The sequence below is a fragment of the Fringilla coelebs genome (assembly GCF_963513975.1).
Source record: "Fringilla coelebs genome assembly, chromosome: 5".
Taxonomy (NCBI): Eukaryota; Metazoa; Chordata; class Aves; order Passeriformes; family Fringillidae; genus Fringilla; species Fringilla coelebs.
The window spans coordinates 67,269,540-67,295,672 of record NC_140033.1 but is presented as its reverse complement, the minus strand read 5'-3'; the positions used below and the strand labels follow the sequence as shown (position 1 = coordinate 67,295,672).

At 42.5% G+C, this 26,133-nt stretch overlaps 1 protein-coding gene across 9 annotated transcripts in view; it reads right to left on the bottom strand.

Annotated features, from left to right (window-relative positions):
• WNK1 (WNK lysine deficient protein kinase 1) overlaps positions 1-26,133 on the bottom strand; it is a 98,061-nt gene that overhangs the window by 2,998 nt on the left and 68,930 nt on the right. For 2 of the 9 annotated variants that reach the window (XM_084206947.1, XM_084206955.1), the window contains 19 exons: positions 25,253-25,534; positions 25,062-25,115; positions 24,473-24,564; positions 23,780-23,942; positions 23,375-23,491; positions 21,442-21,615; positions 20,617-20,668; positions 20,313-20,453; positions 18,501-19,927; positions 15,729-15,812; positions 12,625-12,711; positions 11,931-12,000; positions 10,380-10,459; positions 9,231-9,868; positions 8,154-8,356; positions 6,942-7,136; positions 5,641-5,733; positions 3,325-3,366; positions 111-298 (listed from right to left, as the gene is read on the bottom strand). In XM_084206947.1, coding sequence (XP_084063073.1) covers positions 111-298; positions 3,325-3,366; positions 5,641-5,733; positions 6,942-7,136; positions 8,154-8,356; positions 9,231-9,868; positions 10,380-10,459; positions 11,931-12,000; positions 12,625-12,711; positions 15,729-15,812; positions 18,501-19,927; positions 20,313-20,453; positions 20,617-20,668; positions 21,442-21,615; positions 23,375-23,491; positions 23,780-23,942; positions 24,473-24,564; positions 25,062-25,115; positions 25,253-25,534 — 4,182 coding nt within the window. The remainder of the gene's footprint in view (positions 1-110; positions 299-3,324; positions 3,367-5,640; positions 5,734-6,941; positions 7,137-8,153; positions 8,357-9,230; positions 9,869-10,379; positions 10,460-11,930; positions 12,001-12,624; positions 12,712-15,728; positions 15,813-18,500; positions 19,928-20,312; positions 20,454-20,616; positions 20,669-21,441; positions 21,616-23,374; positions 23,492-23,779; positions 23,943-24,472; positions 24,565-25,061; positions 25,116-25,252; positions 25,535-26,133) is intronic. The other 7 variants (XM_084206948.1, XM_084206949.1, XM_084206951.1 and 4 more) reach the window with 7 other exon arrangements.

The window sequence follows — 26,133 nt, the reverse complement described above, 5'->3', positions numbered from 1 at the left end:
CAGTGTTGTAGAGCTGCTGTCCCATCTCTGCTCCAGCTATGTTCGAAACCCCAGGGAGACGGGAGGACGCCCACAGCTTCTCACCACACCCCTCAGGGGTCCCTCCTCACCTCGTAGTTGCCGTGCCCTTTGCCAACTTTCTTGCCAGAGAGGTTCATGGCGTCCCGAGCCCAGTTATCCACCAGCTTGTGCAGGTCATCGGTGAAGGTGCCCTTGCGGCTGGAGGCGATGGCCGTGGGCTGGCTCTGGGGAGCCTGGCTGTTCACTGCAGCCCCCACGGTGTTGGTGCTGCTGGTCCCTACAAACACAAACACAGCCATCACCACTTGGCTCAGCACTGACCTGCCTCTAGTGCATTCAGTCACTGTGGTAATGGCACACCAGGAGTTAAAATGCCATGCAAATTATTTCTGAGTTTCAATTCCAGGACACACTGAAGTGGGAACTGCAAGGACTCCTACAGGCATTTTCTCAGATTCAGAGTGTTTCACAGGTGGGTTTACTTTGCAGGAAGTGCTGCAAGTGGTCATCCTAAGAGGGGAGTGGTAGCAGCCTACAGGTCTTTGTAGAAGAAAAAGGACATTAGATTTCAGCACTGAGTGATAGTACAGGCACGTCGCTCTCTCATCCTACACCTTTTAACCAGCAGCAGCCACTGCTGGTACAGGTCAATTCCATCTTGGAGGACAATGCTGGATGCTGAACAAGGAGCAGTAAAATCAGCATCGCCAGCTGCTCTGTAGCAAATTATCTCCACTTTGTGAATTGAAGAGAAAAATTCACCCAGTTTACAAAAAAAAAAAAAAAGAAAAAAGCCCCAGCCAGAAAGAGCAACTGTTGTTTCCCACAGCTGCCATATTTATGTTCTTGAGGATAACCAAATGGGACTGTCTTCATCCACCAAATGGCCAGGATCTGCAGGGAAGGTCTGCACTGCATTAAATTTTTCCTTTTGCCTCTAAAAGCATTTTTTTGCCATTATGTTCAGATTTCCTAAGTCAGAAGAATAAGCATTTGAGATCCAAACAACTAATACAGCTTAAAGAAGGCAGAAGTGAGGGTATTCCTCAGACAAGCTGACAGGTTTCTCTTTTTGCTGCAAGAACACAAAATCCCTTCATGTAAATGCCAGGTTTCAGTTCTGCTAGAAAGCTTGCTGAACATTATCCTGTGTTGGGGGGGGAACCAACCTAGAAGCTTTGTTTTGGATAGCCTTCCTCTGCCACTCGTATTTATAAACAAGCAACTGCACTCCAATCTAGGTTTTTAAAAGGCAGATCTCATAACACAAAGCAAAGAAGTCATGTATTACCTAGGATCCTAAATTTCCAGCAGTACTGCAAAGTATCCTCATTTACAGCTGTGGAAGTGCCAGTTAATCACTAGAGCAGACCCAACAATAAAATCAGCATCAGCAGGGCTAAAGACAGCACTGCTTGCAAGCACTCATCCTTCACCTATTCCTAAAGTTCCTCAAATATTTCTACTTGCTCCCTCAGGAGACTGCACCTGGGAAATCCATGAAAACCTGAGTTTATGGCAGGCATTTCTGAAGGGAAGCCATTTAGAGGCAGATCACAGAAATGCCAGCAATGAACATCACATCTCCATTGCAAAGGCCCAATGACAGAATCACTGTCTCTTGCCTGGCAGTTCCTTCATCTGTCCCACTTTCCCTGGCCATCAGCCACATTCCTTGCCACCACTGTATCAAAGAAAGAACTGGTTCCAAAGCCCTGCAGGAATGTTTTGTACTGAGGAGTGGATTAGGAAGGTGACATACTTACTATGCAGGACAAATAAAGTGTTACTGCCTCTAGTAGTGCTGAGGAGGGAAGGACACAGATTCATCCCACCAGTTCCAGCTCAAGCATGGAAGTGGCTCCTGGGCTGGATGCCCACAGGAGTTGTTAGTGGGGGCAGACATGCAAGAGCACAGGGCAAGGGAAGAGAAAGAAAGGCTCCCTGAGCAGGGAGTGAGGTTGCAGCACTGATGGAGAGGAGCAGGGACACACTGGGTGGTGCAAGGAAAGTCTGCTGTGAAATAACAAGAACCTTAGCCATGCATCACATGGGAAGGGCTCTGGATACAATCATTTAATAAGAGCAATGATGTGAAAGGTAAAGTTAAATACAAATGAGGCAAAAGCAGGAAAGAGGTACTTGGGGGGGAACACTGCCAAAACCAGTAATAATCACATTCCACCATGAGGTTCATGCAGGAATTGACACACTTGCTCTCATCCTCTTCAGGATGGCCAGCATCCACTTGCTCTATTTCACATTTCCACTTTAATCACTAAGTACTCTGGATCCTGGACCTACACCAGAGAGTTTCCTCAGGTTACAGAAGGGGGGAATAGTCAATCAAGGCATATACTACAGCACATTCAGCTGAAGAGATGAAAGATCGTTAGGGAAGTTTAAGAGTTTTCCAAAGAACTAGATTGGTTCAAGGTGACAAAGGCTGCCAGAGCTTTGTCTCCCAAAGTGGCTTTGTCAGAGCGCCCCCATCTCAGGTCAAAGACATACCAGCCTACAGCATCAGAGCTGAGCTCTCACCTAAGGTCCATTTAAAAGTGACTTCTCAGGAATTTTACATTGGAGCACTGACACACTCACTGCCTGCAGAAACTGCCATCCAGAAGAGGCTTCAAAAGCAAGTGCTTCAACTTGTGGCATTGATGGAAACAACCCCCACATTCCTGCTCGGTCACAGCAGCCATCCCCAGTTCTGCTCTGACATGGGGGATCTCAAGTGAAACAGGCTCTCTCTCTCTCCAGCCCACTACCTATAATGCTCTAATTCTGCTCTTGGATTTTTTTCCCCATAAACCACAGTCAAATGACATCTTTAAAACAGCCTTAAATGACATGTGCACACACAGGCTTTTCTGAACATTTCTTGCTTGGGAGACACGCTGGAGATCTCTGATGGCTTTCTCTGAGGCTTTTATAATGTTGGAAGAGTGTCTGCAATTGGATCCATCACTGAGGTGATAAGCCCCATCAAATCCCAAACCAAGCAGCTGCTCTGAGTACAACTCCAGCACGTTACAATGAGCAACTGACCCTGATGTCACTCTCATTAGCAAGAGCAGAGCTCCATAGGGAAGGGGAGGCTCTGCCTGCCTCCACCTGGCTGCAAGAGCAGCACCAGACTAGCCAATATTCTAAGGACAGAGCACACATTAGAGGGCATAACACAGACAGACAGATGCTGTGCTGGAGACAGAGTCAGGGACATAAGGCTTCAGTGACCAGGAAAAGCTGATGAATAGATTTACAATCAGGAATTGGAGATAACAGAAATAAGATAATTACTACAGAGCTGGTTGCAAGGACAGACTTTTTTCACCATCTTCCCTGAAGCACAAAGAGAGAGTAATTTGTTAAAGATAAAGAGAAACAGTGAGAAATGTTTAGTATCAGGAAACATTACAAAAAGCTTGGTGAGAAACAGAGGACACAGCACAGCAGGGCTTTAACAGTCACTACTGGGACATTCTAGACAAACTCAAAGACTCGTCTGACAGTTTAATCACAAAGATAAGAGGCCCAGCCTCCTACATTTATTCTTCATAATTCCCAAAGCATTGTGAAGAATGTCAGGAGACACTATGGTCACAACTGTTTTCAAGCAGTCACAACTGTGGCCGTTATCACAAAAGGAAAAGCAAGTACATCTTCCATTTTTGCCAGGACATAGGAAGCATTTTACAACTATCAAATTTCAACCATCAACAGATTTATTTGATAGGTCAAGTGCTTTTAGTTTGTCACCCTCTTTTCTCAGATGTATGAAAACAGTTCAGACATTCCCTGCCAAGCTGTACCACTCTGTTTCTCCAGCTGCACAGTTAAAAGCATCAATCACTGCACTGTTTCCTCAACACCACTGATTCCAACCCAGTTGTCTTCTCCAGCTGTCACTCTCCACAGCAGTCTGCAACAGCACCTCAAGGACAGGGCTCCAGGAAGCAAGCAGCCTGCAGCAAGCCAGGTGCCAGGCCAAGCTGAGCCATGCCACGTACTACCTGCTTTTACAGGACAGCTACAACACTCTTTTCAAAAGGAATCTCTTTTCCTTAGCATCAGTCCCAGAAGCAAGAGATACACATGCCAAAGGACTCTTATAGCCAGATGATAGCCAATTTACAGCAAGCCTAGGCCTTGGAAGTAAATTATACTCTCATATATTCAGTTCAAGGTCAATTCTAGAAACAGATTGGCTGTTCTTCATATTCCCTTCCCCCAAGAAAGGACAGGCCAGACTTACAATTTTAAGTTAGCTTTGATAAGAATTTAACTTCTTCCAAGAAAGGAACATTAAATCTGGATTGTGCAGATGTCAGGGCACATCTGCACATTAATATACATAGCAAAAACATTTAAAGCTGCTAAATTTGAAAAATTAAATCATTTTAGTGCTTAGATCCCAAATCCAGTGAAGTGGGTTAGAGTTAGTGAAAAACTGAACAGCCAGGAAGATGTTTCCCTCCCTTTCTCAGAGGATGGGGCTGGTTGCATTGCAGCTGTCTCTGCAGAAGGCCAGGCCCAGCTCCCACACAGCCCTGGCTCAGCTGAGCCCTGCCAAGCACAGCAAGACAGAGGATGCAGATGTGTGGTACTGCCATGCAGTGCAGCAGCCTGAGGGCTCCTGACAGCACTCCAAACTTCCTCACACCGAGTCATTCCAGAGGGTGGGGAACAAATGTCAGACATTTAAAGGGTCCAGCCTGCAGAAGCAGCATAGGAGATATTGCAGCTCTCCCAATAAAAAGCATCACACCAGCAGTCTTGGCTCAAGCATATTGTTATTTCAGCCACATCAGAAGTTTGAGGCTCTCTTGTAAGTCTGGCCTAATATAAGTACAAATGAGAGGATTCTGAAAAGAGCTGCAAGCTAGCTTGTGAGGGCTGACAGGATGTCTGAAAATGTCTACTCACCTTTACTGCTACTTGTTTTGCATTTAATGTATCTCAGATTCACCAGAAAAACTTCTAAACCTGAGCCCATTAGCAGGTAAGGTTCTTTTGAGTTTGCCTGGAATTATTCTCTAATTATTTTAAAACCCCTTTAACACTTGGATCTTTAGCTAGCCATCTGTTAATGAACACAAGTCGTCACTACAAGCTGCCTACAGGTGGCATCAAAGCTCTGCACTGTCACTTTGGTGCTGAGAGCATGGGGACACACATCCAACTTGTGCTGCAAGCACACTGCCAGGGAGGGCAACACTCCCCTCACCACTGCTGAAGTGTCCAGCTAAGGGACAACCTGGAAAACAAATCTTCCTTACTATTCCCCCCTACAAGTCTCATGTCATCTAACATATACTGAAGCAAAATTACCAATGGGCCTTGCTAAGTCATTTCACTGACCTGCCCTGAAAGTTTCCTCTCAAGGTTTAGAGAAAATGAGTGCTTGCTACAGTGAGTTTAACAGCAGACAACAGCTAACATGAGAACCCAAACTTCTAAAGGTGTGCTAAGAGCAGCTGAGCTGAGCCATGGGATGGGAGGGAATACAAGGTGACAGATGAGGATGGGCTGCGTGAAACAGATCCAAGCAGCAGAAACAAAAACCAAAAAGACAAAACAAAAAACAGACAAGGAAGGAGTAAAGGTGTTACACACAAAGAGCCAAGCAGGGCGTACTCAGAAATCGGGTCCTCCTGCCACCAGGCTTGAAGGTCACTCTCTCAGATGCACAGTTAAACTTCGCACAGCCTGTGAGAAAACAAGAACAGGGAGAACAGAGAAAGGAGAGGAGAGGAGACAGAACACCACTACAAGATGTTAGCAACTTGAAGTTGGAAGGATGAAATGCAATCACGACACACAAGAATAAGTCTCGAAGTGCAGACCAAGGAGTACAGAGACAATATACGGAGTGAAGGAACTTCCTCCAGCACCTCCAGACACGAGGCCAGGGTGGCACTGCTACTCTCCAGGACATAACCCAACTATAAAGCTGCAATCTATAGGAAAGCCAAATCCTGGCAAAAGTACCCAATTTTTAAATGGTACTGCACAACTCTGGATGCGGGGAGATAATTCAAGTAGCTCCTTTCAGGCTAAAATGCCTGAAACAGTTTCTAATAAAAACCTCTAGAGAAAATTCTTCCTTAAAGTCTGTTTCCATTTCCTGTATGCCCTTCTTCAGTTTCAGCAAAAACACACGTTAGAATTGATGTATTCAAACTGTCTATGGCAAAGCTTTTCAAAAAGATGTGCAAAGCAAAAAAAAAACCTACAACAGCTAAGTTCAGATAAGTAAAGGAATCATCCCCTAATGACAAGCAAAAAAAGCCCTCCTCACTGAATAACTCAGAGCTCTGCCTGAGAAATTATTTGATAACATACTAATAACAAGCTACTCACTCCCTGAGAAACCTGAGTACATGACCAATTTACTACTCCCACCATTTCATCCTCCTACACTGACTCTTCCTTCCAAGATAATTCACAATTAAAGAACATGAGCCTTTTTTTACCTTTTATTGTTAAAAACTCCATTGACAGACAGCCAAACCAGCTAGGAAGTCTAAAAGGACTAAGACCCAAGTCTTTGGAAACTTCCAACCATTTCAGTTATCTGTTAACATCAAACCTGTCCTGCCCCTTCCTTGGTCTGATTTCCAACCCCCCAGTCTCATTGGTCTCTTTTCCTCTGAGCCAACACCTCTCACGTCAGCAGAACTTTGCTGCTGCCACCACCCCTCTGCACTCTCTCGTGTTGTCCTTGGGGTTTCAGACCTTCAACCACCTCACACTTCACCTGAGTGAGAAGCCACGTGCAAACAACATCCTTATCAGCCTCCACACACAAGCTGGGGACCCCAGAGCTACTTTACACCAGGTATTAAAAATCAGGTGTCATGAAATCACCCCTTCATTTGCACTGCTAATGACACTAATTGCACGTGGAGTCTTACCTTGGCCTGGCGCAGAAAGGCTCGGTACCGAGAGGGCACCGTCACTGGTGAAGGCAGAGTAGAGATTTTCACTGGAAGGTGAAGGTTTCAGGGGCTGTAACAAATGGTTCTGCCCAGTCTCTGGCACGCTGCCAGGAGGATGAAGGGTCTGCTGAGGGGGCAAGACTGATGGTGCACTTTGAGCTGATAGGTTGCCTAGAGGAAAAAGGAACGCAAAAAGTTTTGGTTTCCATACATTTTTCAACTTGATCAAGCATGACAATCCAGGCAAGAGAGAGGCAGAGGGAAGAGAACTACTCCACTTTCTGAGAAAGCAGTAAGACCAGAAAAATCCTTCAGTTTTAAGACAACTCTGTTGTGGTTTATGTGCTCACAGGGCTCTCTTATCACACACCAAAACAGAAATGAGCAGCCAGGGTGAGTGGATACAGAAATCTCAGCATGACGTGGAATTATCAAAGTGAATACGTAAGAAGCAGTATCAAATATTTCTGCTGGCACTGCTGGCCCTCCAACACTGCTCCTGCTACAGGACTGGAGAATCTCCAATTACCCAGAGAGTACCTGTCACCCACGTCACTCAATCAGTAAACAAAACTAGTTCCTGAGCTCTGTCTATCAGAAAAATGGTCTTAGTAAGAAAGGAAGCCTTGACAATTGAAACTGATTCTCAATTTGTAAGTACAACAAATCTTCAATTCCATGATAAAAAAGCCACTATTTTAACTCACATCCACTGTGAGTTTCTGCAGTGTAAGGACACCAGTAATGTCATGCTTAAATGGTACTAAATTAGGAAAATAAAGTCTCTGCAGATGGCTAAAGAGATCAGACCCATTCTGCAAAGTCAGTTTCAGGAGGGAACAAGTACAGTTTATCTTTAAAAAATGAACTTTTCTGCCATACTGTAAATTTACACTTTTTTTCCCTAGTCAGAGTCCAATTGACTAATTTCTAAAAGACACAATCCACAACTTTAAAACTGCTCCTACAGAACAATGTCACAGTGCCTTCCAGTGGACTGAAATGTCCCAAGCAAGACTACCAAGCAGCAAAAGTAATTTCAAAAATGATAAAAGAAATTCAGGGAGGAACTGGTACACACACACACACTCTCCTCAAAAGAAGAGACAAAGATAGAGACACAGATCTAAGAATGAGAGATGGTACTTGGTCCATTTTATCTGCTAAAAATATTGAAGGAAGACTTACCTGATAGCTGAGGGCTTTTATGTCCCTGGGAGCTGCTACGACTGGACTTGCTGCCTTTTCCTTTCGTAGGTCTTCTCCTTCTTCCTGACAGGGGGGCAGCTGGGGGAATAATTACTGCAGGTGGAGCCTTGCCCAGCTTCACGTAGAGTGACTCAATCTCCTGCTTCTGGCGGCTCTGCAGCTCTTGGATCTCTTTAAGGTGCCTAACAAGTTACAAAAGAGTGGGATTTACAACAATGCTATGTATAAATGTAGATGCAAACAATTCCTCCCTTCCAGTCAAGCCTGAGCTGCTGCTTTGGTCAAACTCTCAAACATTTAAGAAAGAAGTAAATAAATATTTTCCACTAAATAATTACCACTGAACACACACGGCAGAACACTTGGCATTTTCCAGTGTGCTCTAGCCCTGGCTAGAATTCCAAAACTAAGTTCCCAACATTGCAATCACAAAACCAGCATAAACATAAGTACAAAAAAAGCATTCAAATGCTACAGGAATAGCTAGATTACTCATTTTCTCAGACATATGGCCTTGGAGACTTCTACACTGGTATTGCCTTACAATTTGTTTCAGAGCAGTTGCATACACAGGATTTAAAACTGCCAGCTACCCTAAAAAATAGTTCAACTTTCAGTATAAATAAATTAGTAGGTCACATTGCTTCACTTCTAAATTCTTCTTCTGAGCCAACAAGGTCTCTTCAAGAAAAGAACCATCAGAAATGCCAGAAATGCAGATCAGAAATGCAGAGACTTGTATATCTTTTTCCTACACTACGTTTTTCCCACTAACTGCAGTGATAAACCAAATTTTTCTTAGACCTACAGTCTTATCCATAGTGCAGCTGGCAATCTACAAACAACGTTACAGTGTAGAAAATTCAGCCCAACAAACATGCATATTCCCTTTTGTTATAACTGTACACTGCTTTCCCACTAAAGAACCTTGCTTCCCACATAAATGCTGACAATGGCTCCTGGCACTTAGCAAAGGCTAAGGGAAGTACAGGTGAAATTCATACCAATCCTGTTACATCTATTCCACACACAACCACCCAAAGGAAAAAGCCTTACTTCTCCCGCAACCGACGGAGTTCCAACTTCAAGTCTTCATCTTCAATATCCGACTCATTGTCACTGCTCATGTAGGAAGAGTTGAAGGAGTTGCTAAGGCTCTGAACAGGGAGGCTGATCTTTGATCCCAGGTGCTGGACAGAGTCTGGGCTCCCTGAGCCATCATCCAAATCCTTAGCCATGCCACTGAGAAAAGCGACCTCCGGATCAGAGGATGGACCATTCATTTGTGGGGACTGCCTCGACTCCAACTCTTTCTTCGGAGCTGCAGCTGAAGAAGCAACTTGTTCCAAGCCCACAGAGAGAGGAAGAGTCACTGGCTCTTTCTCAGCACAGCTGACCTCATCCCGAGCCTTCGACACGGAGAAGCGCCCCACTTGATCCGTCGTTGTGGTCACCTGGAAGCGCCCAACCTTGGTGGCCTGAGCAGCATCTGCTGGAGCTGCCTCGGGAATGCCATCCACCACATCCAAGGGGGTGGCAGCCACAGCCCCGCTCTTCCCAGCCTGCTTTACCAGTGTGCTCTCTGGGCTGCTGCCAGAAAGGCTTGAAGAATCAGTGGAGGTGGTTTCAAATTGCACTGGCTTCGTTTCAGGTTTGTCACCCTCTTTTAGCACATCATCCACTGCCACCGACACCTATAATAGAAATACAATCATGCAGACTTCCTTAGTTTTTCCTTACCATGATGCTTTTATTTCCCTTAATGGTAAGATGCATCTAAGAGGGGAAAATAACTCATTTCCTAGGTATGCCACAAAGCAAGCCACTGCTTCCCTCCAGGCAAAACATTGCCACACAAAGCAGCACTTTTGTAATCTGGAGGATTAACTCCAAAAAACAGCAGCCTCAGATGAGGCCTCCTTACCCAGGAGGACATAATACAGTGAACATGCCAGCCCTGTTAGTGAAAGAGCAGCCCAACATTAAAGACCAAGGCCAACAGCTAAGGCCTGCTGCAATGAAACCCAATGTTCCCAACTCTAGGCCTGCACAGACTGTGCAATCTCTGCCCTGAATGGAAACACTATCTGCAGACCTGCTTTCACAAGCAGGACCAAAGTCCTGCACAGGGCACACTGAGCTGGCACTAGCAGGAACCACCCAAAGAGGCTGTACCAAGAGCCAAGTGAGTTTAGCAGCTGGTACCTGAAACCGTCCCATCTTCAGCACACTGGCTCCTCCTGCAGCACCCACAGCACTGCTCTCTCCATCACCTGCTGCCAAAACTAAGGAAAAGGAGAATGGCATTAAGACAACAATGAGCAACAAATTATATGAACCCCAACCATTTATTTTTATGTACTTCAAATTCAACTATCTGTTAACTCCAAAGAGGCTTCTAGACTCAAAATACCATAATATTAAAATATTAATTATTAATGTTACATTGAAGCATTTTTCTACAAAGCTTTCCTGCACAGTATATTTGCCAAAATGACACTTTTAGGCAACAAAAAAAGCACACAGATTTCAAACAGAGATGTGAAATAGACAAATAATAAAAAATAAAGCTTTATGAAATTGATTCAATACCCAGAGTGACTACCTAAATTTCACAAACACTGGGAACAACTTATTCACTGAAAAGGGGCAAGTTGAAGAAATGCTATAGCCACATTTACTCAAAGCAGTCTATCTGAAGTTCTCCAAGTTGGACTTTTAGGTGCCAGCTCCTAATTTTGTTGCTCTGTGCACTGGCAGTATAAAGTTACACAGCTGAGAAATAACATTCTATTTTTAAATCAGTTCTATTGGACAGCTTGCTCTGTTTATTAAGCAACTTCCCAGTTTGTTTACCTTTACCTTCTAAATTTAAGACAAAACCCAATTAATTCTATAGCAGACTAGTAAATTCTACATTATAGTTCACCAATGTCCCAAAATGAGAGTATAAAATTTATTTTCCTTCACAGTTTTATTGGCTTCTGAAGGTTTGTTATTCAACTTCAGAGGCACACACATGTTAAACAGTGTTTACTAGACATCTCAAGAAAAAATTCAGCACTGTATTAAGAGCTTCTTTTAAAAACAGAAGATATCAAAAACTCAAACAATTAGATGAATACTGATAGGAAAATCCCAGATTATTTTTCAAGTGTTTGGATTCCCCCCCACGATAACTCAATCCATACAGATTTGAAAGTCATTGATCATTTAACTGGTGATCATCCAGTCAACCTTCAGCTGTTCTAAAGCAGAAAGAAGGAAGCCTGGGTTTCTTACTACCTTTCTTAAATTTTTAGTAGTTTAACCTTGGCTTCTCTGTTCAAACAGAAATGAAAACACCCTTAGGGTAAGGGAGAGGTATCCTACATGTAGAACACAGTGTAATGACACAAAATGAGTCCTACTGCTGCTGCCAGGAACATAACACATGACAGAAAACAGTTCTTTCAAGTCCTGATGCTGTACCTTAGCAGCATAGTGGAGATTCTTTGTGAATCTTAATTTAGCATTTTGGACAGCTTTAAATCCTAAATGAGTCACTACAATACACAAGTGTCTACCATCCCCCCTCCTCATGGCCTACAGGGGAAAATTTCAGTCTGCCTACTACAAACTAATAAGATGCCCTCAAGAAGCTGCCATTCCATGACTTAGTAGAAAAGGCTGTAACCTTCCAAGTGGTTACTCTGTTCAATTTTGATTTCTATCTCCATGCTGAGAAATCACCTAAAGTAATCATGGCTGTCTTACCATCCTTCAGACTCTGTGTTGCTGTGGACACCGGCCCAGTAACCACTGTTGATGCTACTGAGGGCACAGACTGCAGGTTCAAGGAGGAAAACAAAAGAAATTAAAATACTTAGCAGTTTCATTGAATGCCAACAAATCCAACATACTGCATATTACATAATTTTTTTGCTTCCAACAGGGACAAAGTATGAAAAGATAAATGCAAGATGAAAGATTTTACAGGCCTTATAACCCTGAGGCTGTGAGCAGATCATCCCTTGGCCTGTGCAAAAATAATGCATAAATAACCACTTGTATTCTTCATTCAGTATCCAAAGCTCTTTAACAGAGGCTTTTAAAATTTCAGATCCAGCCCTCTCAAATTAAGACTGACATATCACATATTGTCTTTTCAGTGCCCTTTCCCTTTATTCCACAGTCACTTCCATTTCTAGTTTGGTGACATCACCAGAAAAGTTGGAATAACAACTAATACCAAAAAACAGCCTCAGGAAATTACATCATCTATTGCAATATACAGACTTTTCCAACTTTGGTTGACTCAGTTCTACAAACTGGAAGATGACTCTGAATTTTTATTTTTAAAAGTCTAAATAATGCTGTAGTGATATTAAAGGCAGTGACCTAAGAGTACAGCTTTGAAAAAACACTGAGGTTTTTCAAGACTACTGAATTGCCAACATTGCAAACATACACAGGCAGGAGCAGATGTCACTGGGACAGTCTCTGGACTAAGGGTTCTTCTCAGCTGAGCATCCAGATCTTCCAGTGGCTGTTGGGACTGAGAAAGAAAAGAGTAAAACAATGTCCCAGCTCAGGGAAAACAAAAGCATTGTTGAGAAACAGATATATTCATTACTGAAATTTAAAGCAATCAGTACAGCTTCCATATTTTTATCCAGCTTCCTTGCTACACATTTAGATTTAACATGTATAGCACAGTAAGACTGGAAGTAACTCATGCAACACACTTGTTTAAAAACAACAGGACATGAAAATTAACTGGAACTTAAAAAAAAAAATCTCCACAATACCACTCAAAAAAAAAAAATCTCCACAATACCACTCAAAACCAATCAACCAAGAAAAAATCCCAAACCCACAAGTTCCCTTAGAGAGTCCATAGAGATGGATTGACTTGAAGAGGATGGGGGGTGGGCAGAACCTCTCAAGTATGCTTATTAATTAGATTTCAGCTGTTTCAGTTAGAATACAAGATGTTTTTCAAACTTGGCCAGTTGGAGAGGGGAGAGGAAGAGAAGAATATTGTACCTAAAAATATCTTGAAGATAAAAAAAAGTCCCAAAGTCTCAAAATGACTAAATTAGGGCCATGCCCGTAAGATACACTGAAAGAAGAAATGTATTGTCAGACACCATTAAGCTGCAATTCTGACTCTACAGAACAGAAATTTTCCTCCAAACTTGAACATTATTTATCTTTTCAAGTACAAAAAGAAAAGCTGTATCTGTCTTTAAAACTGAAGCAGGGATCGTGACAACATAAAAATACTACTTTCCACTGAAATAGCATAAAGATGCTTTCGAAAGATTGCCACATTCTTCCTGACATGTGGATTTCAAAAAAAACCCAAAACACAAGGAACAATAAAGTCTGTATCAATTCCATTATACAAAAAAAGCCAAATAGAAGATGAAGACTTCTGACTCCATTCAGAAATCCAACTGTTTAGTGACAAGTGTGGTAATTTAATCCAACACTGTAAAATAGAGAGGACAAGTCACTTGAAATACTAAATAATTCTCATCACTTATGCTCTCAAGAAGATATTTGCTTCAAGTAAACAAATGGCTACCAGAATGATCAGGAAATAAAGATTTCCTTATGGAACAAGGGGACCAAAATGAAGCTTGAGAGATTAATCTAAATACACTTTAAAAAGCAATTAAGGAATAAATAGAACAGGTATTTAAGAGTATAGAACAGACTGTTCAAAACTGGTCTTGAGATGACGTGTACTCTGTCTGCAAATTACAAGTCTGCTACTAAGGAAGGGGAAAAAGTTGTGTAATCACCTACTGGTGACAGAAGCAGCACAGAAGGCAAGCCTGTCTACTTTAAGACAAGCCAGTAATTTTCCAGATAGTATTATGTGATAGCAGCAAATGCTCTTCACAGTCAATTAGATTTGATCCAGTTGGTCTCCTCCAATTTTGTTTCATTCCTAGACAATCCTTCTGAGTTCAAATGAGAAGTAAAATTCAGTAAGTTGTTTGGAAAGGACAAGAAGCAAAGGATCTATATTTGTGACTCTTCCATGCTACAAATCCTGCCAGAAATACCTATGACAAACAGGAAGCAGCCTTTTGCAGTGGTACTGTGGCTTGAGTCACAGAAGTGGCTACAAGTGCTTTTGAGCTTAGGGGAAAATGCTACTAAATGTACTGAGTTTCCAGCAATGAAAATGACTATGAACTCCCTATGACTGACTTTACTTAGCTGTCTCCTGGATCCATCTAAAACCTGACCATGGGAAGAATGCAGGTAAGAATTATCACCAAATTGTTGTTGCCTTCTCTTCAGTGAAACCATGCTTCAGAAAGAACTGACAATAAGAGATAACCAGCTTCTGCCTCTGTAATCAGGGGAGGAAAAAAGTGGTTTTTTCTTGCTCAGTTTGGAGAAAGAAGATGCCCATTTCCTTGCTAGTCACAGGGCAGGAATATGGCTTGTGGTTCTAAGATCAAGATGTAAACACGAGCTACTTTTAGAAAATATTTCAGTTGAATAAGTCATTTTCTTCCAATTTCAGATCTCATCTGCCTTAGTTGTACAAATCACACAGAATCACACACTGGCTCAGGCTGGATGGGAGCACAGTGGGTCACCTGCTCCCACCTCCCTGCTTGAGCAGGGCCATCCCAGAGCACATGGCACAGCATTGCATGCAGCTGATTCCTGGCTAGCTCCAAAAACGAGACTCCACACCCTCTCTGGACAATCTGGTCCAGTGCTTGGTCACCTGCACAGGAAAGAAGTTCTTCCTCATGTTTAGGTGGAGCTTCTATGCATCAGTTTCTGCCTGTGGCCTCTTGTCCTATTGCTCAGCACCACCATTTACAGACCCAGCTAACTATTGTATACAAGGACAGAAGCTAAGCAGGGGAAGCCACTGCTGCATTTCAAGTCATGTTTATGATAAAGAACTTCAAATACCTTTTGAAAATCTCAAAATCTAGTGTAGTCAGAATGCAGTAATAATGACAAAATAAGCAAAACAAAAACAAAACAACACAAAACAAAACAGCAATCATCAAAAGAAACACCTAAATCCCAAAAACCTCATGAGGCATTCACAAAGGCAATTTTACAGTTTCATAAACATTTCATGGCAATATATAGTTTTCCATATTATTTTGCTACTATATTCTTTTCAAGAAGAAAACAGGTTCAAGTTTTATGCACACATTCCACTGCACTGTATTTTTTTAAAAAATATTTCAAGTTCAGATTAACACACTAAAACCCCTAAGCCTGATTAGGCACTGGGTACAGCACCCCAAAGGGCAAGAACCACAGAATGGTTTGGGATGGAAGGGACTTTAAACACCATCCAGTTCCAAAGCCCTGCCATGGGCAGGGACACCTAACAGTAGACCAGGTCACTCACACCCAGTGCTGAAGCCACTCAGGCTACTACTACAGTTACACAAAAGGGGTTACTCAGTCAAAAGAAAAGAAAACCAAGAACATTAATAACATGCAACGGAGAGTTTAATTGAAACATGCTGTCTGAAGGGAAAAGAAGCAGATCAAATCTGCCAAGTTGTGTAGCACCTGAGTTAGTGAAGGTCCTGGAAAAGGTGGCAGCTGCTCACTGGATGGAGTGCCAGCCGGAAGGTCAGAACCTATTGGTAGCACCTATGGATAACGGAGAGGAAACGCGCGTCCGTCAGTCATGGAACAACAGGAGGATCAGATACCAAGCTACAGACAGTCATGTCATACAACAGAAGCCTGAACTTTTTTTTTTGTAGAGAATTCCTTCCTGGACAGTTAGCATAGAGTCTTAAGGGACTTTTGCAACCAGATTGGAGAAAGTTTGCTTTGTTTTCATTTTATAATCCAGATTATCCTTGAGCAGCCACAGTTTCCAGTTTAAACAAGCTGTAGTATCCAGAAAGAAACTATCTTGGGGATATTATTTTCAAGTCTGGAAGAAATGCTAAAAAAAATTCATCCAAGAAACAATTTCTAAAAGGGTGCAAGAATGTACTCAGTCTCCTTACAATAGCTCTATGTTAACTGTCCATTAGAAACTGCAGGCTGCCTGCTTCCAGCAGATTGTTCCAAGCAACATGACTTGAGAACAGGAACTGTCAGTGCCTGAGGATGTTTCCACTTGTTGAGGAACAGATTTGTAGAGCTCTCACACCAATGTTTTGATCCATCACTTATTTTTGAGCCTTGAGAAAGGTGTTGATGACCCACAGAAGGTGATTAGGCCATGCAACTGGGTAGGGGGAAGTATCCAGGTTATGCAGAGGAGGTTAGAGAGACTCGAAAGGTTAGAAGGAGGCATCAAAGCCTCCTCACCAGGTCAGCACATTCCAGTTAGTCATTTCCATTGTTAGGGAAGTGGCAAGTTCTAGGAATTAAGCAACCCATTGCACAATTTGCAATTCTTATTCTCAGCTGTCATCCTGAGGTTTGACAGTGTCCATGAAGTCTGAGGACACACACACAGCCTCGTGAATTACAGCACACTGCCACTCTATGGCCGTGAGCTCTGCAGGACAGGGGGACAGGCCACAGTCTGCTCCAGAATCAGGTCTGGCCTGCAATGTGCTACCACAGCTCCAAGTAATGCTTTAAATTGCAGGAGTAGCTGCCCACTGAAGATGCTCTCCCCAGTTATCTATCCTGCCAAGAACATTTCAGCAGGAACAAGGCCGAGTTGTGTTAGCTCAACTTTTCTGTGCAGCAGGAACACATGTGAGGCTGTTACCTGTTCTGAGGCATGATGAATTTTTAAGCTTTGGTAACTTCATCATTTAGTTTATAAATAAGAGGTAAAACATACTTTCAATACATTTGTTAGACAAGCTGAAACACATTTAACTATCTGGCCATAAACAAAATAAATGCACAGACACAGAGTCTAGCAAACCCCAGAAGACTAAAGCAATAAGCTCCTTAATGCTCAACAAAAACACAAAGTGAAGCTAAAATTAAGCCTTGTAAAAAAACCAAACTAATTTGTAAAAGAAAAATTCAGAGAGGAGGTGGGATTTCTACAACTGACAATCAAAAACCCTATAACCTTTATTACATTTAAACCCAAGTCTTTGTAATTACAGTCTTGCAATTAGCAATTTTCCAACTGCTCTGACTGTTTCTGAATGAATAACAGTTCCCATTTTTTTCCAATATTTCTTTTCTAATTTTCAATTTCACTGAAATATTAATGGATGTCTTTGTGTCTACATTTCCTTATCAACTTTTTTGGCACACATTCCCACTCTTCCACAGCAGAGATTATCTACTGTCTTTGACAACAAAGAATACATGGGAAAGGCTACTAATGAATGGAGATGCTGGGAGCATTGGCTCAGCCTGAATTGGCCTGAAACTGGTTCATAGCAAGGCTGGCTAAAGACAGCCAACACAAAGGGTTGATGAGTACAAAAAACCATTACAGAAAAAAAAAGAAGAGTGTTTAAGTTTTTGGTTTGTTAAATACCTGAAAGTTTCTTCAATTTATTTCCATTTAAGAGCTACATTTCCATTTAAGGAAAGGATTACCAAAATAGTTTAAAATACTGAAATGTGCTGTGTCCCCACACAGGCAGACATTTAAAGAAAATGTCACATATTGGTATATCTGGTTGGTGAGCACTTCTAATCCACAGCACCTCTCAAGTGTTACTGTGAGTCATTGTTTCTTTATGAAAGAGTTTTGCTTCTAGAACATGAGTCAGTAAACAAAAAAAAAGAGTTTGTTTTCAGGTATCTTCTAAATTTCTCAAAATCCTGCCCTCATAAATCTAACACTTAAAAGGAAAACAGTATCCAGGTCTCAAACAAGTAGCAGAGAACTTAAAAACCCCAAACCCTTTCAGTCAGGTTCACCCTTGACTGCAAGGAACAGGTTCATGACAGGAAGCAAAAGTCCACTATCTCAAATCCACCACTTGGTGAAACATACAACCAACCATCTCAGCCTAGTGGTCAAGTACAAGATAAAAAGCTATTCAAAGCAAGACATCCAAATTCTATCTGAAAATATCAGTATCAAGAAAAATCCCCAAACAAACAGAAAAAGCAAAGCACAGCTGCTTCACTCTTTGTAGTTTAAGAAGAAAAACTTGCAGTGACATAAGAGACATCTGTCAGAAGCATAAAACAGAACTGGACTTTTTCAACCCATTAGGGACAAACTAGAACACCTCTTGGGACACATAAAAACAACCAGAGCATAAACCTTTCAATACTACATTAAATGAAGAAACTTCTTCCTGAATAAATATTTTGCTTTACAAAAAGGACCCTGCCCAAGAAGGCTGTTTCCTGCAAGAGCTGAACAGACACTGACGCTGTGTTTCTTACCGGTACTCTGCTGAGAGGGGGCTTGGAAGGAGAGGTCCCTGCTTTCACTGCTGCTGTGGCCACGCTGCTCGAGGCAGAGATGTAGCTGACTGGGGTGATCACTTGCCCAGGAGTGGCAACTGGAGTCAGCACTGGCAAGCCAGTTGGTCCAAGAGGCAAACTGCTTGGAGGTATACAAGTGCTAATGGATGTCAGGGGTTTGCTTGGTGCAACAGCAGTGGTTGGGATGCCAGGAACAACTGTGGTTTCCATCACCAGCGAGGTCTCCAGAGACACTGAGGGATGCACCGTTCCCACGTTACCGTGCTCACTGAAGAGAGATCGCAGCTTTTCTTCCAGGGTCTTTATATCATCAATACCAGGGGCTTTAGACTGAGCATCAGCATCAGCCTCCAGACAGTGAACATGAGGCTGGTTGGGCAATGGAGCTGGTTGAGGCTGGCTGTGGATCAAAGTCTGCTGTACTGCAGGCAAGTTAGTGACTGGTTGTGGCAAGACACCAGGTAAGGGAACCTGGGGCAACATGGGTGTTGCACCTGAAATCTGGGGTAGGACAGGTGTTGATGTAATTCCCGATGGAACAAGTAAGGGATGGATCACTGGCTGAGAGACTGAACCACATATGCTCGATGCTATTGAGGATGATAAAGGTGCACAGATTGGCAGAGATAAGCCAGCTGCACTGCAGGAATGCGATTTGTCCAGAGAGTGCCCACTCTCGGGTAGTGACTGTGGAGCACTTACGACTGTTGTTTCTGCCAGACTGGACACAGAGCCACTGCTGCTGAGCTGGGGAAGCTGCAAAGCCACGTTCTGAGCCAGAGACAGGGCAACAGATGTCTGTGCTGCTGCCATACTGCTCACAGTCTGAGGAGTAGACTGGGATGTCGCAGCTGGCGCAGCAGCACTGAGAGCAGTGACCCCAGGAACCTGGGCAGGTGGCAGTGCCGAAGATGATGGTGTGCTGATACTGGCAGCAATGTCTGCAGTCACTGGTTGAGCAGGCTGGGACGTGGCAGATAAGGAGAAAGAAGCTGGGGCGCTCACGCTGGAAGTGACACCGGTCGATTGCTGTCCAGACTGTGAGGCTGGAGGTGGAGAAATAGAGCTTGGCACACTTGTGCTTGGTGCAACTCCAACAGCTGCATTTTCTGAAGGCAAAGTAACAGATCCTGGAAGAGAAACACCAGTGCTGGAGGAAACAGATACTGAAGAAGTAGCCACGGATGCAGGAGTTGCACCGCTGCCCGCCATGGTAGAAAGTGCAGGTGGAAATGGTGGTATTGTTTGATTGAACACTGGAGGAGCTGTACTAGGTCCTTCTGTCATCTGAGCATGCCCCATCTCAGAGAAAGCTTGCTGCAAGCTCAGTGATGATGCTGAGTGGGAGAGATTCATTCCAGGACCATGTACAGGAGATGCTGCAACTGGAAGAAAAGAAAATTATCAGAAAATTACCACTGAAAAAGTTCATTACAGTATTATTGTCTATGGCTAGACTAAGACCACATTTACTTAGCATTCAAAACAAACCAAACAAAAAACCCACACCAAAACAACAAAACACACAAATCCAGGCTTATATTAAAATACAGAAATAAGGTTTCAGAGTCTTGCAGACAGCTCATCAGCAGTTTTCCTCCAAGAATCCTGTGTGGTATGACCCAAATTATGGTCATCTCTTATCAGCACAGACAGCTCCCTACTTCCCCACATACTTTGAGAGGTCTTCAGGAACAGTTTGGTTAACTGACTCCACAGTTTTGATGAACATGTCTTAGGCATCAGCTTTTAAGATTCTGGAGAACTCACCCATATCTGAAGTTTCACTTCCTCCAAGAACAGCAGATGTGAAAAAGCCCTGTTCTTTCAGTCGGTTCTCGGGGACGGGGCTGACAATGAACCGTCTTCCAGCAGAATGAACAACCTGGGTAAAGGAGCTAGAGGGAACCCCTAAACAAAAAGAAGGTGAATGTTTAGTGACACAGGGTTGCAATTAAATACATAACCTGCAATATGGAATGTGCACTCCATCATACAAAATAAAAAACTTGGCTGCACCCATCCGCTGAAACAGAAAAAGGTAACTGTTGAAAAAAAATCACAAAAGACTTACCTATTCTTTGTGGCATGGAAGATGTAGGATCTGGCTGTTTGAACTCTAATTTCTGTAAAGTAAGATAAAATTTAAACTTCTATTCTGAAACAGAAACCCACAAGATAGTTCTTAAAACGCTAGCTTACTGAAATGTGGGCATTTAAGGGAAGCAGTACGTGGGACCCAAGCACAATCACCAAACTAGAGGAATTCTGCCCAGATAAATGTCAGCTACAGTGTTCTCAGAGACTCTCAGCTTAGTGACTGTCACTGTAACAAGTTGATCTAAAAATTCTTTGGGAAATCCAACTGATCTCCTTAAACATCCAACAAATAAATGGATGTTCCAAACTAGTTCTGGGTGTAATTAAGGCAGAGATTCAGGCAATGTCACTACTTGCAGCACCCAGCAAACAGTTTCAAAACCTGCATTTCCTAACCAAGCTATCCAATCTCTTAGTCCTTCACTGGGTGGAGGGCGTGAGACCAGGCTCTCAGTGTTTAGTGAGCAGCACAGGGTTGGGGTTTTATTGTCCTACCTCACAATAGTATCAAATCCAAGAAGCATCAGCATTTAAGACTGTCTGTTTAGTGGACTGTTAGGAGATTCAGCAGCTTCGGAAGTCTTCAAACACATCAAAAAGTAAGATGTCTGTTATTTAGCTTTCTAACTTAATTTTAGGCACTCACTCTGATACGAAGCTTTCTCTTTTTGTCTTTTCATTATTGATCTTTGATATCTCTCATGACAGGAAGATTCTATTTCTAGCTAGCTCTACTCACAAAGCCATACCACCCAAAATGGAAGATACCAACAGCTGAGGCAGTCTGTCCTTCACATACCTGTGACCCCGGGAAGAAGCCGTCGTCTTTTGTCTGCATGCTCTCCAAGCCCTGATCCCCTTCTGGCTCCACGCTTGCATCCTCACTTAGCATTTCATCTGCTTTCTCAATAATCTCTCGTACCTGTTCTACAAATGAGTCTCGCTCTGTTGCTAAAATAAACTCATTCTGCACCTGTAAAAGAACAAAGCAACATTCATTATCCACAAACAATTTCAAAGCAATATATTGAATAATCAGAATTTACTCTTGGTGCTGATGGTTGTCTTCTCTTTGCTGTTCTTTGGAACAAGATGAAAGTCGTGACACCATAGAGAAAAACAATTGTTTCTCAAATCATCTCCAGCACAGAAGTGTGTGCCCTGGTTTAATCTTTGCTGTGGAGCAACATTCAATCTCAGTTCTTCACCAACTGTCTCCTCAATCTTTGCTTAGCACAGGGAAATTTAAAATTAGCAGTCTTACCTTACTGCAATTACTTCTGTCTAATGAATGAAATGTACATTAAGAGACACATTTGAAGAGAACTATAACATAATAGAAATTGACAATTCTCCTCTATGCAGGTTGCACATCACTGATTTAAAGTCTGGCTATGGTACATAAAAGCCAGTATGAATTATGTTCTAAATACAGGGAGAGGAAGGTGGCTCAGCCTGTCTAACTCCAATGCATTGTATTGCTTTATGAAAATAACTTCTCCTGCTTATGTTGGATAAAACTGGTTTAAACAAGTATACTTAGAAAGACCAAATCATATTTTTGATTTGGTTTAACCCATGAGAGTATTCTGTCTCCTGAAATTATGCATGGAAAAACTCAGAGACAGTCCATGAAACAGAAGTAAAGCTGTCAGTCATAGAGTCTCTGCTGGAAAAGAGAAATAAAGTGCCTTAGAGGAAAAGCTTGAGACACTGCTTCTACATCAAATTCCTGGGATGCTGGTTCAAGAAAAGGAAAGTCAGGCATGATGTGCTTATATCAGCCTCTGCAATGCAGAATACTAGTTAAAGAAATCCTCAGTACTTTCCGTTTAGGACCAACAGGCAACTATATGGGCCCAACAGTTTCATGATCAAAAGGAAACAAAGTCTTGCAAACTAAAATTTGCTCAATATTCAACAAGGAACCGATTCACACAATGTTCCAAATCCAGATGTTTAAATTAGGTTGCACACTTTTAAGTGCGTGACTGCATTTTGATGCAAAGTTCACTTCTTTTCCTTCTACTCATCTTCAAATATTTGTGGGTTATCTTCAAATATTTGTGGATTTTGTTGCTTGAAGAGTGTTTGTATCTTAGTTTTGGTTTTGCTTGTTTAGTTTTCATAAATCAAACATACTCTTATTTCTTCACAGGATCACTTTAGGTTTAAGGTGAAGAAAGACATCTGTGTACTCTCCATATTTCCATGAGGCACACAACCTCATGTTATTGACTGTGCTAATATCTGTACTTAGGCAAGAACCAACTTCTTCCTCTTTCTCAGAAAGCCATTAGTGGCAGAGAATTTCTCCCTTACCACTGGTTTGGCTCCTTTTGACAAGTATAAATCCAGCACACACCAAGCCAGAATCTGTCACCTCTCTAAGCAAAAGAATCATTGCACAGGTGCCCAAGAAGCTGTCAAAAGATACTGTGTTCTGTCACACCCCCTCTTCCCCCAGCTTCAGTAACATTGAAACCATCTCAGGCTCATTTAGACTGTACAGGACCAAAATAAGAGTTTAAATTAAAGGTAAAAACTGACACAAAAATTTTCATGTGACTTGTGCATGCAACATTAATTAATAATCAGACTGCTAAACCACTCTGTGCCAAATTTCTGTACCAATAAGGTGAAGAGACACCATGCTACATGGGAGATCAATTCCAAACCATAAATAAAAAAATAGAACTGACTGGAGTCTCCATCTCTAAAATGCATCTTACCATAATTGTAGCTATTTCCTCAGGGTTATCACCATCCAAATCAAATTTGAAAGTAACCATTTTCCGATTGTGTGTCTCCAGCTGGCACTCCACTACCCGATCACCTTTGTTGGAAACCTAAAGCAAGGAAAATAACACTTCAAACCACAAGCACAAGAATCTAAGTTCACTGAGACAAACTTAACTGGTATAATGTAAACTATCTTTCCAGTCTAATAAATGGTGCCATGTAGAGCATGGTTTTTGCCTGAGGATACATTGAATATTCTCCAATAGTCTGTGCAACCATTGGTAGCTTAGCAATCAGTTTTGCCATATCTAATGCTCAAAAAAATTTGGAATGCCTGTAGAGGCTTAAAAATGCATCATTACTATTGAACTGTCCCTAAACCAAAAAATACTCACATTTAGAATTCTCAGTTTTGGCCTAGAAGTCTTCTCATGGCGCGAGCGGCTGCGGACAGACCTCCGCATGTGACGTTTCGTTGTCCTCCCCTCGTGCCTTCCACTCGAAGTTGGGACATTCTCGTTGCCATCACTCAATCCTGAAGCAACATCAGAATGTGCACTAGAAACAAAAGGCAACTTCCTGTTAGCTTCCATGCATTCCTTAACTGCAACAATGCTCTAACCAATCACATGATTCTGTTCTGGGAAGCGGTAGATGTGCATTAATCATCGAGTAGAAGAAGAGTCCTGTCAACACTTCAGGTTGCTTAAATAGAAATTCAAACTGTAATTATTTTGCTACACCTCTTGAAAGCTGAGTTGTACAAATATATCTTATGTTTTCAAGCTATTTGGAGTTTGAATTCTGCTTAAGTGCCAAAAGGACGAAAAATCTGTCACTTATGATCCATTTGACATGACAAAAAAGTTAATCACTATAAACAGCCTTACATATTCCCTCCCTAAAATACTCCATATAACATACTCCACCCTTCCTGACCCTGTTTTTCCTCAAGGAACTTTAGTTATTCTCATCCTCAAGAACACTCCCAGTGTTCACACTCCTGGTGAAAAAATAATGAAAGATTATCCATGGAAATATAATCTAACATGCGACATGAAACTCTGGTGAAAAGAAGCAGTGCTCACCTATCCATAGAAGAAGCCAAAGGAGTAGACTGAGCAGGCTGTGTTGCTGGAAGAGTCTCTGAAGCAGCAGTCTGTGAGACTCCCTGAGTACCCTATGGATAGAATCCTACAATCAAGAACCCCCCCAAAGAGTACAGTTCCTCTTCAAGCAACCCAGTAGTCTTCAGTGTTTCCTCCCAAACCAGTTGTAAAGCTGAAAGCTCTGCCTTTTTACAAGTTTAAACAGCTGGCATCTAGGACAGCTTTAGTTTACAAAATACTCTAGAGCAAACTGCAGTGAAGCAAAATGTCATCTGAGGAGGGGTGAGGAGAAGAAACCAGCCACACATCCTTTCTACTGCCACATGTCACTACAGCTGGCCATGCAGTCACAGTTTTACTAACAGAATGTGCAAAAGGCAAGCCAATGCAGAACACAGAGACAATTCCAATTCTCCCTCTGCAAGAACCACGCTGCAGGGAATAGGCACAATGACAGATTCTCAAAGGCTATTGACTGCAGCTTGTCTTTGATATGGCAAAAATGTTCTACAGTACTAGCAAGAAGTGAAGTGTTTTACTGCTTTTTGCCTGCAGGATGCACACTCACTTCCCAACAGAACAACCAGTGGCAACAAGGTCCCCACATTGGCATGACATTCTGCTGTAAGAAAAAGGTAATTTGAAATATTAACTTCCAACTGAAGACAAGCACAGAAGGGATTAGTTCCCCACAGAGATACACTGTTGCAGGAGTCAAACAGCCAAAATCTATTGTTACATTATATTCCATATATTTACCTCCACTCCTGCCTGCTGTGAGGAGGCAGATGAGGCCTGTTGTGCTAAACTCACAGGAGGCTGGGTCACCTGAGCCTGTCCTCCCAGGCTGCCCATGGAAACTAAAACATTCTGTTCCCCATACGGCTGCACAACAGGAGCAAGGTACCCTGACTGGGCCATTGCATCTGTGGGCAAGGGAGGGGACAGCACAGCAGAAGGAATACTGGCAGAGGCCACAGCTGAGGAAGGTGCAACATTCGAGTCCCCTGGGTATTGCGGTGTCAGCCGAGATGGGAAGCTCTGTAACAGAAACCAGGGAACCAAGTCAGTGAATGGCAGAGCTAATTAGGAAACAAGACAGTAATAAAACAATATCAGTTCCAGGGACACGTTCCAACCTTCTGTACTTGTTCAAGCGCTCCCAAAATCTTCCCAAAGAAGTGGAGCAAACTGCTCATGCAGCCAGCATGTAAGTCACCACGCCCAAACAAGCAAATTCCCACTCACAATCCCAAATCTTAAGCAAAACATCTTCATCTCCCAGCTCTCACAGTTCCCTATATAGCTTAAGATTTTAAAGCCTGAGATTAGAAATGAGCTTGAAGAGTTTTCAGGCTGAACAACTACAGCTCAGATGTTATACAACTGCTGCTGATTCTTGAGATTAAATAGCAAAAACACTCTTGTGTTTTTCCTGTCCTCTCGTAATAAGCTGACCCAGAAGCAAGGAACACTTCAGTCATTATTCAGGTTGCCACTTTTACAGGGAGTGATCACAAAGCCGCTGAAGCAGTCTGTGCCCACCAGTCCAGCAGTTCACAACCAGCACCAGGTACTTACGTCACATCCAAGATCCATGGCTGACTGACTGATTTCTATCAATTCCCTGTCCCACCCCT